This window comes from Trichomycterus rosablanca, chromosome 3, assembly GCF_030014385.1.
Source record: "Trichomycterus rosablanca isolate fTriRos1 chromosome 3, fTriRos1.hap1, whole genome shotgun sequence".
NCBI classification, from domain to species: domain Eukaryota; kingdom Metazoa; phylum Chordata; class Actinopteri; order Siluriformes; family Trichomycteridae; genus Trichomycterus; species Trichomycterus rosablanca.
Window position 1 is genome coordinate 48,365,334 of NC_085990.1, and position 16,880 is coordinate 48,382,213.

The 16,880-nt window shown below is 41.8% G+C and overlaps 1 protein-coding gene across 1 annotated transcript in view; it reads left to right on the top strand.

Annotated features, from left to right (window-relative positions):
- The window catches only part of ascc3 (activating signal cointegrator 1 complex subunit 3), a 283,422-nt gene that overhangs the window by 32,378 nt on the left and 234,164 nt on the right, over positions 1-16,880 (top strand). The window contains exons 6-8 of the mRNA XM_062991400.1: positions 9,440-9,635; positions 14,924-15,059; positions 16,636-16,761. Coding sequence (XP_062847470.1) covers positions 9,440-9,635; positions 14,924-15,059; positions 16,636-16,761 — 458 coding nt within the window. The remainder of the gene's footprint in view (positions 1-9,439; positions 9,636-14,923; positions 15,060-16,635; positions 16,762-16,880) is intronic.

The following is a 16,880-nucleotide window of genomic DNA, read 5'->3' on the forward strand; positions in this document are numbered from 1 at the left end:
AGATAATTCATCTTTTTTATTAATTACGAACTCTATTTATTAGGAAATTCAAAAACAAATGACATCACTTTTCTACATCGTCACTTTCCGATGCATTTTTCCAGCATCGTACCAACTTTTTAATGCCATCAGCAAAAAATATATTCACATCGTCATCATCACATGAAAATCTTCTTCCCCTTAAAGCTTCTTTGGGCGTCCAAAAAGGTAGAAATCAGATGGAGCTAAATCCGGACCATAAGCTCTCTCAGTCTCTCAGATACGATCGATCACTGCTCCTCCCTCCCTTACCGTTTCCAATGAAAATATAAAAGTGCGGATACTTTTTGAAGATCTCTTGTACATTATAAAACCCTGCCATTGTAAAAGGGGTGTGTAGACTTTTCAAATTCACAGTAGCCAACAGGTCTGTGGTCGTGCTGATAGCGGTGGTGGGCTAGCTTGGTTGACCCCTGCGCCACTTGAGCGCCTTGAAGCTGTTCTACACATCTGGACAGTGGTAGCCTTTTTAACACACTTGGACAGTGGTAGCCTTTCTTCTACACGCTTGGACAGTGGTAGCCTAACTGTAGCCTTTTTTTAGACTCTGGGACAGTGGTAGAATTTATTCTACACATTGGGACAGTGGCAGCCTACTTTTCTACCTAGACCAGCGCTTCCCAACTTTTTTTGCACCACGGACCAGTTTCATATAAAATATAATTTCACAGACCGGCGGGGGCGGAGGGACTTAAAATAGAATAACTGTACTACTCAAAAGTTAGCTTTTTTCGCTGCAAAGAGACGCTGCTTCCACCTGGGGGTGATATGAGACGATAAACACCCGTGTGAAATAAGAGCAGTGTTTTCATGGCTGATGTAGCGATCTCGAATTATTTATTCTTTCTGTGCGGCCTGGAAATAAATGACCCAGGGACCGGTAGTGGTCCGCGGCCCGGTGGTTGGGGGCCTCTGTTCTAGACTTTTGGACGGTGGTAGGTCAGTGGTAGAACTTATTTTATACACTTTGACAGTGGTAGCCTTTGTTCTACATGTTGGGACAGTGATAGCCTAGTGGTAGCTTTTTTTTATACACTACATTTTTCCCAGCGTCTTACCAACTTTTTAATGCCATCAGCAAAAAGTGTTTTTTAATGAGCGTGTAGTCACTGATGCAGCGCTGCTTTCACATATCACATGAAAATCTTCTTCCCCTTAAAGCTTCTTTGAGCGTCCAAAAAGGTGGAAATCAGATGGAGCTAAATCCGGACTATAAGCGTCTCTCAGATACGACCGATTACTAATCCTCCCACCCTCATTGCTTCCAACCAAAATATAAAAGTGCTGAAACCTTTTGAAGATCCCTCGTACATTATAAACCCTGCTATTGTAACAGGGGTGTGTAGACTTTTTAAATCCACTGTAGCCAACAAGGGCGGCACGGTGGCTCAGTGGGTAGCACTGTCGCCTCACAGCAAGAAGGTCCTGGGTTCGATCCACAGGCGGGGCGTTTTGGGTCCTTTCTGTGCGGAGTTTGCATGTTCTCCCCGTGTCTGTGTGGGTTTCCCCAGGTGGCTTCCTCCCACAGTCCAAAAACATGCAGTCAGGTTAATTGGAGACACTAAATTGCCCTATAGGTGAATGGGTGTGTGTCTGCCCTGCAATGGACTGGTGCCCCGTCCAGGGTGTTACTGTGTGCCTTGCGCCCATTGAAAAGCTGGGATAGGCTCCAGCAACCCCTCCGTGACCCTAATTGGATAAGTGAGTGAGTGAGTGAGTTAAGCCAACAGGTCTGTGGTCGTGCTGACAGCAGCAGTGGTGGGCTACCATAGTGGACCCCTGCACCACTTGAGCGCCTTGAAGCTGAAATGATTGCAGTAATAAACTAATGGCTGTGGGTCACTCAGAACAAACAGCTGTTTAGAGCCAGACTGCTAACAGCATGTGAAGATGCAATTTTCAGCAGTAATGGCTAATGAACTCTTTTGTTAAATAATAAACCAACAAGCTGTGCAGCTGGTCCAGGCCATTAGACTAAACGCTTTCAGTGCCTCTTTAGTTCAGTGGCATTTTAAATTATTATTAATTAGTTCATCGGCCAGGTCTGTTAGAAACAGCAGTACTGATTCATTATAATCGAACCCTGGGTTAATTTATAATTAATACCCATTAGTCTGTAACAGCACAGACCTGTTTTACTGAGATCATGTGTAGCTTTTTATGTAACACTTTCCTTTTCTTTGGTTAAATTAATTACTATGCTATCCTTTGTTATTACCTGAACTGGCCTCTTAACTCCATGTACAAATTTCTATGCAAACACACCAGATGCTGGTACTTGTATTCCACACCTGTTTTAATGGTTGTACTGTTTTTGTGCTCTCTGCACCTTGTGTTCAGCATTTGGATGTAATGTGTTATATAACGAATATTGGAAGTTGCAACAGCGGTAGCCTTTTTCTACACATTTGGAGAGTGGTAACCTTTTTTACATGTCGGGACAATAGTAGTCTAGTGGTAGCCTTTTTCTAGAAAATTGGACAGTGGTAGCCTTTTTCTAGAAAATTGGACAGTGGTAGCCATTTTCTAGAAAATTGGACAGTGGTTGCCTTTTTTCTAGACATCTGGACAGTGGTAGCCTTTATTCTATACGCTGGGACAATGGTGGCATTTTTTTTTACATGTTGGGACAGTGGTAGCCTTTTTTTACATGTTGGGACAGTGGTAGCCTAGTGGTAGCCTTTATTCTAGACATTTGGACAGTGGTAGACTTTATTCTAGACATTTGGACAGTGGTAGCCTTTATTCTAGACATTTGGACAGTGGTAGCCTTTATTCTAGACATTTGGACAGTGGTAGCCTTTATTCTAGACATTTGGACAGTGGTAGCCTTTATTCTAGACATTTGGACAGTGGTAGCCTTTATTCTAGACATTTGGACAGTGGTAGCCTTTATTCTAGACATTTGGACAGTGGTAGCCTTTATTCTAGACATTTGGACAGTGGTAGCCTTTATTCTAGACATTTAGACAGGGGTAGCCTTTATTCTAGACATTTGGACAGTGGTAGCCTTTATTCTAGACATTTGGACAGTGGTAGCCTTTATTCTAGACATTTAGACAGTGGTAGCCTTTATTCTAGACATTTGGACAATGGTAGCCTTTATTCTAGACATTTGGACAGTGGTAGCCTTTTTGCATATTGGTACAGTGGTAGCCTAGTAGTAGCCTTTATTCTAGACATTTGGACAGTGGTAGCCTTTTTGCATATTGGTACAGTGGTAGCCTAGTAGTAGCCTTTATTCTAGACATTGGGACAGTGGTAGCCTTTGTTCTAGACATTGGCACAGTTGGTAGCCTTTATTCTACATGCTGGGACAGTGGTAGCCTAACTGTAGCCTTTTCTTCTAGACTCTGAGACAGTGGTAGCCTAGTAGTAGCCTTTATTCTACACATTTGGACAGTGGTAGCCTTTCATTCTACACATTTGGACATTGGTAGCCATTATTGTACACGCTGGGACAGTGGTAGCCTATCTGTAGCCTTTTCTTCTAGACTCTGGGGAAAGTGGTAGGCCAGAGGTAGAATTTATTCTATACACTTGGACAGTGGTAGTCTTTATTTTACACATTGGGACAGTGGGGGGCTAGTGGTAGCCTTTTTTCTACACAACTGTAGCCTTTTCTTCTAGACTCTGGGACAGTGGTAGCCTTGTGGTAGGATTTATTCCACACATCTGGACAGTGGTAGCCTTGTGGTAGAATTTATCCTACACATCTGGACAGTGGTAGTCTTTATTCTACACGTTGGGACAGTGGTAGCCTAACTGTAGCCTATATTCTGCACATCTGGACAGTGGTAGCCTTGTGGTAGGATTTATTCTACACATCTGGACAGTGGTAGCCTTGTGGTAGCATTTATCCTACACATCTGGACAGTGGTAGTCTTTATTCTACATGTTGGGACAGTGGTAGCCTAACTGTAGCCTATATTCTGCACATCTGGACAGTGGTAGCCTTGTGGTAGGATTTATTCTACACATCTGGACAGTGGTAGCCTTGTGGTAGAATTTATCCTTCACATCTGGACAGTGGTAGTCTTTATTCTACATGTTGGGACAGTGGTAGCCTAATTGTAGCCTATATTCTGCACATCTGGACAGTGGTAGTCTTTATTCTACACGTTGGGACAGTGGTAGCCTAATTGTAGCCTATATTCTGCACATCTGGACAGTGGTAGCCTAGTGGTAGAATTTACACATCTGGACAGTGGTAGCCTTGTGGTAGATTTTATTCTACACATCTGGACAGTGATAGCTTAGTGGTAGAATTTACACATCTGGACAGCGGTAGCCTAGTGGTAGAATTTACACATCTGGACAGTGGTAGCCTTGTGGTAGATTTTATTCTACACATCTGGACAGTGATAGCCTAGTGGTAGAATTTATTCTGCACATCTGGACAGTGGTAGCCTAGTGGCAGAATTTAGTCTACACATCTGGACAGTGGTAGCCTAGTGGTAGAATTTAGTCTACACATCTGGACAGTGGTAGCCTTTTTTTGTACACATTTGGTCATTTAGACATCTGGACAGTGGTAGCCTAGTGGTAGATTTTATTCTACACATCTGAATAGTGGTAGCCTAGTGGTAGAGTTTAGTCTACACATCTGGACAGTGGTAGCCTTTTTTTGTACACATTTGGACATTTAGACATCTGGACAGTGGTAGCCTAGTGGTAGAATTTAATCTACACATCTGGATAGTGGTAGCCTTTTTTTTTGCCCATTTGGACATCTAGACATCTGGACAGTGGTAGCCTAGTGGTAGAATTTATTCTACACATCTGGGCAGTGGTAGCCTTTATTCTACACACTGGGACAGTGGTAGCCTTTTTTTTTTTTACTCATTTGGACATCTAGACATCTGGACAGTGGTAGCCTAGTGGTAGACTACACATCTGGACAGCGGTGGCCTTGTGGTAGATTTTATTCTACACATCTGGACAGTGATAGCCTAGTGGTAGAATTTATTCTACACATTTGGATATTTAGACATCTGGACAGCGGTAGCCTTGTGGTAGAATTTATTCTACACATCTGGACAGTGCAAGCCAAGCTTCTGCACATACAACAATAACAAGCCATGGTTCACAACCACACGTAGACAGCTTTGTCAAGTCAAGGCAGATGCCTGCAGAAGTGGAGATCAGAGAGGCTAAAAGAAGCTACACTGATAAACAGGTTTTCAGCCAACGATCCTGCATCAGTGTGACGAGGCCTTCAAGACCTCACTAACTATAGAAGACCATCACCCCCTGCTGAGACAAACAAAGACCCACCTGACGACCTAAATGACTTTTATTGCAGGTTTAAGAATGACAAATTCACACCTCTCAATCATGTCAGCTAAACGACATCAGTCACAGGCAACCCACCTGCCAACCTGACGCTCAGGCTGCAATTAAGATACGTGAAGTGGGTGTGAGCACGCTCTTACAGAGGCAGAAGAACAGGAAAACACTTGGTCCAGACAGTGTTTCCTTTGTCTCATGACCTGTGCTAACCAGCTTCAGTCTTTACATCAATATTCAACAGATCACTGGAATCTCCTGCTTCAAATGTTCTACCATCATCCTGGCCCTCAAGAAACACTTATCCCAGGACTGAATGACCACAGACTTGTCACTTTGATGTCTGCGGTCATGAAGTTCTTTGAGCGACTGGTGTTGTCCCACCTGAATGATACTTGCTGGACCCCCTGCAGTTTGCCTACTAGACAAACCAGTCAGTAGATGATGCGGTGAACACAGGATTGCTCTACATCCTGCAGAAGCTTGACTGTCCAGGGATATATGCAGTAATTCTGTTTGTGGGCTTCAGCTCAACATTCAATGTCATCATCCCTGAAATCCTCTCCTCTCAGCTCACCGTCAGCTATCTGTCAGCAGATCGACAGCTTCCTGACAGGCAGGTAACTGCAGGATTGGCTGGGGAAAGTCACTTCTGATGTACAGACAGTCAGCATTGGCAGCATTGGTGCTCGTCAAAGTGTGTACTCTTACCATCGATCTTTTCTCTCTATACCAAACCAGTGAGGTTTGCAGTTGACAGCTACGGTCATCGGACTCACCCAGGATGGTGAAGAGTCTGCATTTTGGCAGCAGGTTAAATGGCTGAAGCTTTGGTGCAGTCACAACAACTCGCACCTAAACATGCTCAAGACTGTTGAGATGACTGTGGACCTAAGGAGACACCCCTCAGCACTGCTCCTCCTCACAATATCCAACAGCTCTGTGTTAACTGTGGAGCTCCTCAAACACCTGGGTACAGTTCCCAAGATCTGGAGAGAAAACAATCAACTCTGTCTTTAAAAAGGTCAGACAGAAGATGCACATTAGGCAGGCAATAGTGATGTTGAACCCCATCAAACATTTGTGGAGATACCTGAGTTTGGGACAATAATCAGAAGGTTGTGGGTTCCTGGTTCTGCCATGCAGCCACTGTTGGGCCCTTAAGCAGGACACTTAACTCTCTTGACTTTAGGAGCGCTGTACACTGGCTGACCCTGTGCTCTAACCCCAGCTTTCAAACAATTTTCAAACAAACTATTATTATTTTACAACAACAACACAACAATAATAATAATAACAATAATAATAATAATAATAATAATAATAATAATAATAATAAAATAACATAATAAGAATAATTACAATAATAATAATATAATAACAATAATAATGATAATAATTAATAATGATAATAATTAATAATGATAATAACAATAATAATAATAATAGTAACAATAATAATAATAATAATAATAATAAAAATAATAACAACACAATAATAATAATGGATAATAATAGTAACATAATAATAATGATAATAGTAACAACAATAATAATAATAACAATAATAATAATAATAATAATAATAGTAACAACAATAATAATAATAATAATAATAATAATAATATTTGAATGCCATTATTGTAGGTGTTATTGTTGTTGTTAATAAAATAATAATAAGTATATTATTATTATTATTATTATTAACAATAACAACTACAATAACAACTACAATGTTGTTGTTGTTGTTGATACTGTAGTTATGATTATTATTTTTGTTGTTATTTTTATATAATACTACTAATAATTATAATTGTTATTGTAATGATGTTATTATTGTTATAATAATTATAATTATTGCTGTTACTGTTATTGTAAGTAATAATAATAATGTTATTATTATTATTATAAACTGTTATTATTATTGTTGTTATTGTTAACAACAATAACAACAATTATAACAACAATAACAGTTGTTATTACTATTGCTAGTATTATTATCAAACTTGCAACAAAGTGTGCAAAAAGTCCAGGGGTCTGAATACTTTCTAAATTCCCTGTATACACACACCAGCGGTTCATCACGTCAACACATCCCATACCCCCATCACTTCAGGAAAGTTCACAAACATTTTCTTTAAACTTATTCTGTATTACTGCGTCTGAATTTTGTCTGAGCCGTTATGTTGTTGACCGTGATATAATTCATATCTTTCTTTTTCAATTCACAGCTCAGTCCTGTGTTTCTGTAGACTTTTTTAAAAATAACTGTCCAGAGGCCAAACTGCTTTACCTGCCTCTCCTATAGTGTCAATGAGATTAGGGATTATAACTCCCCAGGTCTTCTATTCCAGCGGTGTCAGCATATCACTGACAGTTTGGCTAATTTAATAGAAAATAAGTCAGCTTTCTGCTCGCAGACCTGTGGAAGATTCACACTCTTACCAGTTCTGTTCTAGACTGATACTTTTGATATGATCTTTTCATCCTTAAGTCCATGCTGATATATTTTTGGTGATTTGTTTCTTTCTTTTTTATGGTTGAAGCTTGCATTTTTGTTTATTAATGTTATTTATCTCTGGTTGAGTGATGCACATTTCTGTTTAAGACATGAACTGGAAATGCGGGAGAATTTAAGTGGATGAGACAAAGATGTCATAGAGTCCAGGTAGCAGCTAACACTGTCAATTAAAGCCAGATCCTAGCATAATTAACAATGTTGTAATTATCCAAACCTGTCTGCTTAGATCTGCCGGATCACTAATAATGGATCTTGAGCTGCAGGAACTTCCACTGTGTGAGTGAAGTGACTGGTGAGCACTGGAGAGACCAGCAAATCTGAATTAAGACCGTCTGGCTTTGTTCTTAATTGACTTGTGAGGTGTGAGGGTCATGAGTACCAACTGTAAATTCAGTGTTATTTCTTTTTAGATAAAAAGATATGAATGTCTTTACACTGATCAGCCATAACATTAAAACCACCTCCTCGTTTCTACACTCACTGTCCATTTTATCAGCTCCACTTACCATATAGAAGCACTTTGTAGTTCTACAATTACTGACTGTAGTCCATCTGTTTCTCTGCATGCTTTGTTAGCCTCCTGTTTATTCTGTTCTTCAATGGTCAGGACTCTCTTAGGACCACTGCAGTGACACTGAACATGGTGGTGGTGTGTTAGTGTGTGTTGTGCTGGTATGAGTGGATAAGACTCAGCAATGCTAATGCAGTTTTTAAACACCTCACTGTCACTGCTGGACTGAGAATAGTCCACCAACCAAAAATATCCAGCCAACAGCGCCCCATGGGCAGCGTCCTGTGACCACTGATGAAGGTCTAGAAGATGACCAACATATACAGCAGCAATAGATGAGCGATCGTCTCTGACTTTACATACAAGGTGGACGAACTAGGTAGGAGCATCTAATAGAGTGGACAGTGAGTGGACATGGGATTTAAAAACTCCAAAAACTGCACAACACACACTAACACACCACCACCATGTCAGTGTCACTGCAGTGCTGAGAATGATCCACCACCCAAATAATACCTACTCTGTGGTGGTCCAGTAAGGGTCCTGACCATTGAAGAACAGGGTGAAAGCAGGTTTAAAAGGTATGTAGAGAAACAGATGGACTGCAGTCAGTAACTGTAGAACTACAAAGTGCTTCTATATGGTAAGTGGAGCTGATAACATGGACAGTGAGTGTAGAAACAAGGCAGTGGTTTTAATGTTATGCCTGATCGGAGTTTACAGAATACAAATAAATAAAAAATTATGTTACAGGTCATAGTGATAGTGATAGGCAATTATAACTGATGTAGGCGTGACTTGCATCCAGTATACTTAATGTGGTGGATGGGTTGGAGATCAGGGCTCTGCACCAGCATGTCCAGTTCTAGTGTATGGAACCATTCAAAAATAAAACCCTTGGATACCAAAACTAGATGTTGTGTTATCGATCTAGGTTAGTCAGGGTTAGGGTTAGTACGTCTTTATTGGCTAGTCACATTTCTAGTAGGATTGAATATCATGAGAATGAATGTCTCAGGAGTTATAATGAAGAACGTAATGGACAGTTGAATGACCGGACATTGTACTTTCTTTTGCAGATGGGAAGGTTAAAAATGAGTCTGCGAAACCCACATACGGCTGTCAGGTGACCATTCAATCGGAGCAGGAGAAGCAGATGGTGAAGCTGTTCCGGCGGGAGGAGAAGAGAGAGAGGAAGAAGGAGAGACGAGGTGATGATGGGGAATCCTCGGAAATGTCTTTCCATTTTGATCCCAAAGAGCTGCGACTGCAGAGGTAATCACCTGATCTCTCTCTCTCTCTCTCTCTCTCTCTCTCTCTCTCTCTCTCTCTCTCTCTCTCTCTCTCATTATTTCCTATTCTATCTTTTTTTACCGTCAATTCCTCACATTACATTTTCAGCATTTAACAGACGTTGTTATGCAAAGCGACTTGCAGTACTGTGACAGCACACACTATATTGCCCAAAGTATTTGCTCATCCGCCTTCACACACATATGAACTTAGGTGACGTCCCATTCCTAATCCATAGGGTTTAATATGATGTCGGCCCACCCTTTGCAGCTATAACAGCTTCAGCTCTTCTGGGAAGGCTTTCCACAAGGATTAGGAGTGTGTTTATGGGAATTTTTGACCATTCTTGTTCTATCGGGTTGAGGTCAGGACTCTGTGCAGGCCAGTCAAGTTCTTCTACACCAAACTCACTCATCCATGTCTTTATGGACCTTGCTTTGTGCACTGGTGCGCAGTCATGTTGGAACAGGAAGGGGCCATCCCCAAACTGTTCCCACAAAGTTGGGAGCACGAAATTGTCCAAAATGTCTTGGTATGCTGAAGCATTAAGAGTTCCTTTCACTGGAACTAAGGGGCCGAGCCCAACTCCTGAATAACGACCCCCCACCATAATCCCCCCTCCACCAAACTTTACACTTGGCACAATGCAGTCAGACAAGTACCGTTCTCGGTCGATCAGGTTGCCAGACAGAGAAGCGTGATTCGTCACTCAAGAGAACACGTCTCCACTGCTCTAGAGTCCAGTGGCGGCATGCTTTACACCACTGCATCCGGCGCTTTGCATTGCGCTTGGTGATGTAAGGCTTGGATGCCGCTGCTCGACCATGGAAACCCATTCCATGAAGCTCTCCACGCACTGTTCTTGAGCTAATCTGAGGGCCACATGAAGTTTGTAGGTCTGTAGCGATTGACCGAGTTGCTGTCGTTCCCAATCGCTTCCACTTCGTTATAATACCACTGACAGTTGACTGTGGAATATTTATTAGTGAGAACATTTAATGACTGGACTTGTTGCACAGGTGGCATCCTATCACGGTACTCAGTCAGCAGTGGGGGGTTGTATCAGCAGAGGCGAAGCGTAACGCAATCAGGGTAACTGGAAACGACTAGATTAAGGGAGAAAATTGGGTGGAAAAAAAAGGAGAAAACTTGGAGAGAAAAACCATCAAATTTTCAGTCAGACACAAAGATCATTCCTCGACCCCCGGGACCCTGGAGTAAACCTGCACTGTTGAGTCACTTACCGCCGGGCAAAAACAAATAAAAGAAAAATGTTCTGGATCGTAATATGTCCACCCCTGCAATTTGAGGAGCGTCTGTGTTTTATTTTGTCGAAGTTTGCTTGGTGTGTAGGTGCAGTTATTGTTTACTTTTTATACTGTGGGCTTTGAGACGTTTCTAACCGCGGTAATGTCTGTTCCTGAAGATATCATAAAGGTGTAGATATTATACGATGACCTTTCAGTCTCTGCAAACAGACTTACTTATTTCTAAAAAATTATTCAAGTGTGCAGTAGAGTTGGAAAAATGCTAAGCTGAATCACAGAGTACAAAGTCCAGACCTATAAGCTATAAAGGTTTGATTTAAAACCCAAAGTTTAAGAGGATAATTTTGCTACCTTTACTGCTTCAGACCTCGACGGACCAGGCAGGGCAGCGACTTACACATGTGCTGCAGACAACCGCTTCTTTTCACCTAGATAGATAGATAGATACAGTAGATAGATAAGATAGATAGATAAGATAGATAGATAGATAGATAGATACAGTAGATAGATAAGATAGATAGATAAGATAGATAGATAGATAGATTAGATAGATTAGATAGATTAGATAGATATATAGATAGATAGATAGATAGATTAGATAGATAGATAAGATAGATAAGATAGATAGATAGATTAGATAGATAGATAGATAGATAGATAGATAGATAGATAGATAGATAGATAGATAGATTAGATAGATTAGATAGATACAGTAGATAGATAAGATAGATAGATAGATAGATAGATAGATAGATAGATAGATTAGATAGATTAGATAGAGAGATTAGATAGATTAGATAGATAGATAAGATAGATAAGATAGATAGATTAGATAGATAGATTAGATAGATAGATAAGATAGATAAGATAGATAGATTAGATAGATAGATAGATAGATAGATAGATAGATTAGATAGATAGATAGATTAGATAGATTAGATAGATAGATAGATAGATTAGATAGATAGATTAGATAGATAAGATAGATAAGATAGATAGATTAGATAGATAGATAGATAGATAGATTAGATAGATTAGATAGATAGATTAGATAGATAAGATAGATAGATAGATACGGCTGCGAGTTTGAGGTATCAGCTCCGGTGGGCTAGTGTGTTTTTTTAGTGTTTTCTGGTGAGCTATTAGTTTTCTAGTAAGGTCTTTTCAGTACAGGCACCATACCTTTGTTAATCTTGAGGTCAGCAGTTTGGGCAGATTATTCCAGTGCCAGGGGTGGCACGGTGGCTCGGTGGGCAGCACTGTCGCCTTACAGCAAGACGGTCCTGGGTTCGATTCCTAGGTGGATTGGTCCAGGTCCTTTCTGTGTGGAGTTTGCATGTTCTCCCCGTGTCTGTGTGGGTTTCCTCCGGGAGCTCCGGTTTCCTCCCACAGTACAAAGACGTGCAAGTGAGGTGAATTGTCATTTCCAATTCCCAACTGTGAATCCGTTGCTGCTTGCACAGCCCCTGATCTGATCAAGAAGAGCCAGATCACCACACGCCCATTCCAATATGCACACATGTCCAATATGGGGCCACTTCTTTTCACCTACCAGTGCTGAGTTCCCACACAAAGCCATATGGAGTAAGAAGATCCCTGCTAAGCTTCACGTGACTCCACCTTCCCTTTCACGAATTCAAACACTCCTCAGCAGTGTGTGAGTGTGTAAGATCGCTGCGCTACCTAAGTGCCTCATGTCCAGACTTTTTTTTTGTTGTATTTTTGTATTTTGTTTATGCATTTTCTTTTCTTTTTCTCCCAACTTTTAGCGTGTCCAATTGCCCGATTGCATCATGCTTCCTCCACTAATGCCGATCCCCGCTCTGATTGAGGAGAACGAAGCTAACCCACACCCCCTCCGACACGTGGGCAGCAGCCGTATGCATCTTTTCACCTGCACTAGGCGAGTGGTAATGCGGATCAGCCCTGTGTACGGAGAGACACACCCTAATCAACGCACTCCTTCCCCGCCCCTGTGCATGTGCCATTAATCAGCAGCAGAGGTCGTAATTGCATTAGTTACGAGGAGACCCTATCCGGCTTACTACTACCCCACCCCTATATGAACAACAGGCCAATCATTGTTCATGTGGCCGCTCAGCCCAGCCGGATGGCAGAGCTCAGATTCGATACGATGTATTCGAGATCCCAGCTCCGTTGTGCTAGCGCGTGTTTTTACTGCTGCGCCACCTGAACTCAAGACTTTTAAATAGTGACCAGGGGTTTCTTTCTTCCATGACTGCCTCTGAACCAATGTAGATGTGAAGCTAGTTTGACCGTTAATCCAGTCTAGTTGGTGATAGATGTACAGAAGACCTGTGCACCTTCCTAAAATGCTCAGTAAACCCGAAAGCCGAGCTTAAAAACAGATCATCTGCAGGTATAAAAGAAGGAAGAACGTAGAATTGGCAGCTGGTGTGTTTGGTGTACTGGGGGATCAAGTCAGTGTGAGGTTAGTGCTAGAGGTCTCCATTACACTGATTTTTAAATCCTGCGCTCGCCACATTTCATCCCACGCCTGCCTGCTTCTGCACCGTATAGGTTTTATTCCTTTCACTTCCCACCCACACGCTTTCAGGTTTCACTCAGCTTAGGCTGCACGGTCCTTCAAAAACATGCTAATATATCACCAATGAAACCTTATGAACACCGGATTGAACCGGATTGTATTGAACCGGATTGTAAGAGCGAGTGAAGGGAAAACGGCCAAGAAATATTTGGAAGCTTTGAAAAAGCATTTTTTATAATTCAGTTTGTAAAAAATGCTCAAGGAATGTTTAGTAGTTTGCAAGTATTTTATATAAAACAGAAGGTGAATATTTTAAAGAATTTTAAATATGAGATTATTTTAATAGCTTGAGCCATTTTTTTCTTATATGTCTGTAAAAGTTGTAGACAGTTGTTATCTAGCGGTTAAGCTACTGGACTGGTAATCAAAAGTTTGCTGTTTCAAGCCTCACCACAGCCAGGCCCTTAACCCTCAGTTGCTCAGACTATATAAACTGATCAGCCATAACATTAAAACCACCTCCTTGTTTCTACACTCACTGTCCATTTTATCAGCTCCGCTTATCATATAGGAGCACTTTGTAGTTCTACAATTACTGACTGTAGTCCATCTGTTTCTCTGCATGCTTTGTTAGCCCCCTTTCATGCTGTTCTTTATTGGTCAGGACCCCCACAGGACCACCACTTAGCACTGCAGTGACACTGACATGGTGGTGGTGTGTTAGTGTGTGTTGTTAGTGTGTTTTTTAAACACCTCACTGTCACAGAATATTTCACCAACCATAAACATCCAGCCAACAGCGCCCCATGGGCAGCGTCCTGTGACCACTGATGAAGGTCTAGAAGATGCCCAACTCAGACAGCAGAAATAGATGAGCGATCGTCTCTGACTTTACATCTACAAGGTGAACCAACTAGGTAGGAGTGTCTAATAGAGTGGACAGTGAGTGGACACGGTGTTTAAAATTTCAGCAGCGCTGCTGTGTCTCATCCACTCATACCAGCACAACACACACTAACACACCACCACCATGTCAGAGTCACTGCAGTGCTGAGAATCATCCACCACCCAAATAATACCTGCTGGCTGCTGGTGAACAAAAACTGGTGGAAACGTGGCTGGTTCTCTAAAAAACACCAAAGTTTGTAGAAACCCGAACAGAACTGGTTTTCTTTTGGTGGAAAAGCATTATCGGTGAAGCGGACAAGAATGCAATGGTGTACAGGTGTCTTTTTTAACGTATTGTGGATCAGGACCCACATGATCAACGTGGAACTCTTTTTGCAGTGTATCAGTGCTGTAGCTCATCATACAGGTGCTGTCAGGATTAGAGACAGTCTGATTTGCTCTCTTTCATGTAGTCATCATGTGATGTCTGAAGTGAAGTTTGTCACGGTCACAGTTACATCATCATTTCTTTACTCCATTTGCCATTTTTGGCTGACCTCTGATTGTGTGTGTGTGTGTGTGTGTGTGTGTGTGTGTGTGTTCAGGGAGCAGGCTTTGCTGACTTCCCGACAGTCCCCGGTGTTGGGCCGTCACCGAGAATACGAGCGCATTCACTACCCTCATGTCTACGATGCGTTTGCTGAGGCTACAACGTCCTCCGCGTTTATTGGAGGGTGCAAGGTAAGATATTACTGCAAGTTTATTGTCTCGAGACGGGAGAAAATTGAAACTTTAAAGCCTCTATAAAGCCCCCAAGCTTAATGGTTATATTTGCAGACCGTTTTATTTGCACATTCTCACCGACTAGATTACCCAGCGCCTGGTTTTATAAGCCTATTACATAATGGTTTCGTTTTAATTCCTAGCGGACCCTCTCTCACCGGCGATTTGCATAAACACCTTTTAGTGGCTGGGAAAACAGGTGGTATTTAGCAGAAGTAGCACTGATAAGTGTGTGTGTGGAACGAGAGTGGAAGTGAGTTTGCTTTACGATCTCTCTTAACAGCTCTCATCAGCTTTATCTGTACATACAGTCGTGTGAAAACAGAACGGCTGTTTCTTTGATTACCTCCTTTATTACGTATTTTAATGTTAATTAATGAATGATTCTGGGTTGTTAAACAATACATGATTTTACACTGTGGGTAGCACTGCCGCCTCACAGCAAGACGGTCCTGGGTTCGATTCCCGGATCAAGCGGTCTGGGTCCTTTCTGTGTGGAGTTTGCATGTTCTCCCTGTGTCTGTGTGCGTTTCGTCCTGGTTTCCTCCCACAGTCCAAAGACATGCAGTCAGGTTAATCTGAGCTGCAAAAATTGCCCTGCGTGTGTGTGTGTTTGCCCAGTAACGGACTTGGCAGCCTTTTGCCCAGTGAATTTCCCACCACATGAATAAAAAAATGCACTGTAGCACTGTAGCCGCACAGCAAGAAGGTCCTGGGTTCAATTCCCGGGTAGAGCTGTCTGGGTCCTTTCTGTGTGTAGTTTGCATGTTCTCTCGTATTTGTCTGGTTTGGTTTTCCTCCGGGAGCTCCAGTTTCCTCCCACAGTCCAAAGACGTGCAAGTGAGGTGAATTGGAGATACAAAATTGTCCATGACTGTGTTCAACTTTAATCATGAACTGATGAATCTTGTGTAACCAGTAAGTACAAGTGTGGAAGATTTGAACCTGTGAGTGGTTTTGATTGGAAGCATTGTACCTCATTAGGGCAGTGGTAGCTTAGCAGTTAAGGTATTGAATTAATAATCAGAAGGTTGCCGGTTCAAGCCCAAACGCCAAAAAGTTGCCAATGTTGGGCTCCTGAGCAGGGCTCTGAACCCTCAATTGCTTTAATTGTATTCTGTCATAATTGTGAGTCACTCTGGATTAAAGGCATCTGCTAAATGCTGCAAATCTTTGTAATGTAAATTCCTCCACACTGGTGGGATTATGATCATTAATGCACAACCAGTTAAATGAGAAACTGGGAAACAGATTTTTTTTTTTTGACAGGGTAACATGGGTGCTGATGCCCAAAAATGTGGTTCTACTTCCATGTAGTCTTTGTGCACTGTCAGGTTTTGTTAGATGTTGTAAAAAAAAATGGTCCATGCAGCTGCAGGGATCAGGAGGCTGATTGCTGGTCCTGGCTCCAGTTCAATGGAGCTAATAGATAGGAACGGTTCTCTCTCTTTGCCTGGTGCTAAATTGTAACTAGTTTTGGCTAATGCAGCTTGTTGTTTCACTTGTTGGTCAAATCTTTTTTTTTTTGCTGCAGATGCTGCTGCCCGAGGGCATCCGGAAGGAGAATATCAAGATGTACGAGGAGGTTGAAATTCCACCCTCCGAGCCCATGCCCATCGGTTTCCAAGAAAAGCCCATCTACATCTCTGAGCTGGACGAGGTATGTGATTTAGTACAGATTTTTAGATTCTATAGAAATATCCTCATCTGCTGTGGTTTTATTATAATGGGCTGAAATGCTATATTGTCAGCAGCATTTGGCTAAAAGTATGTAATCAA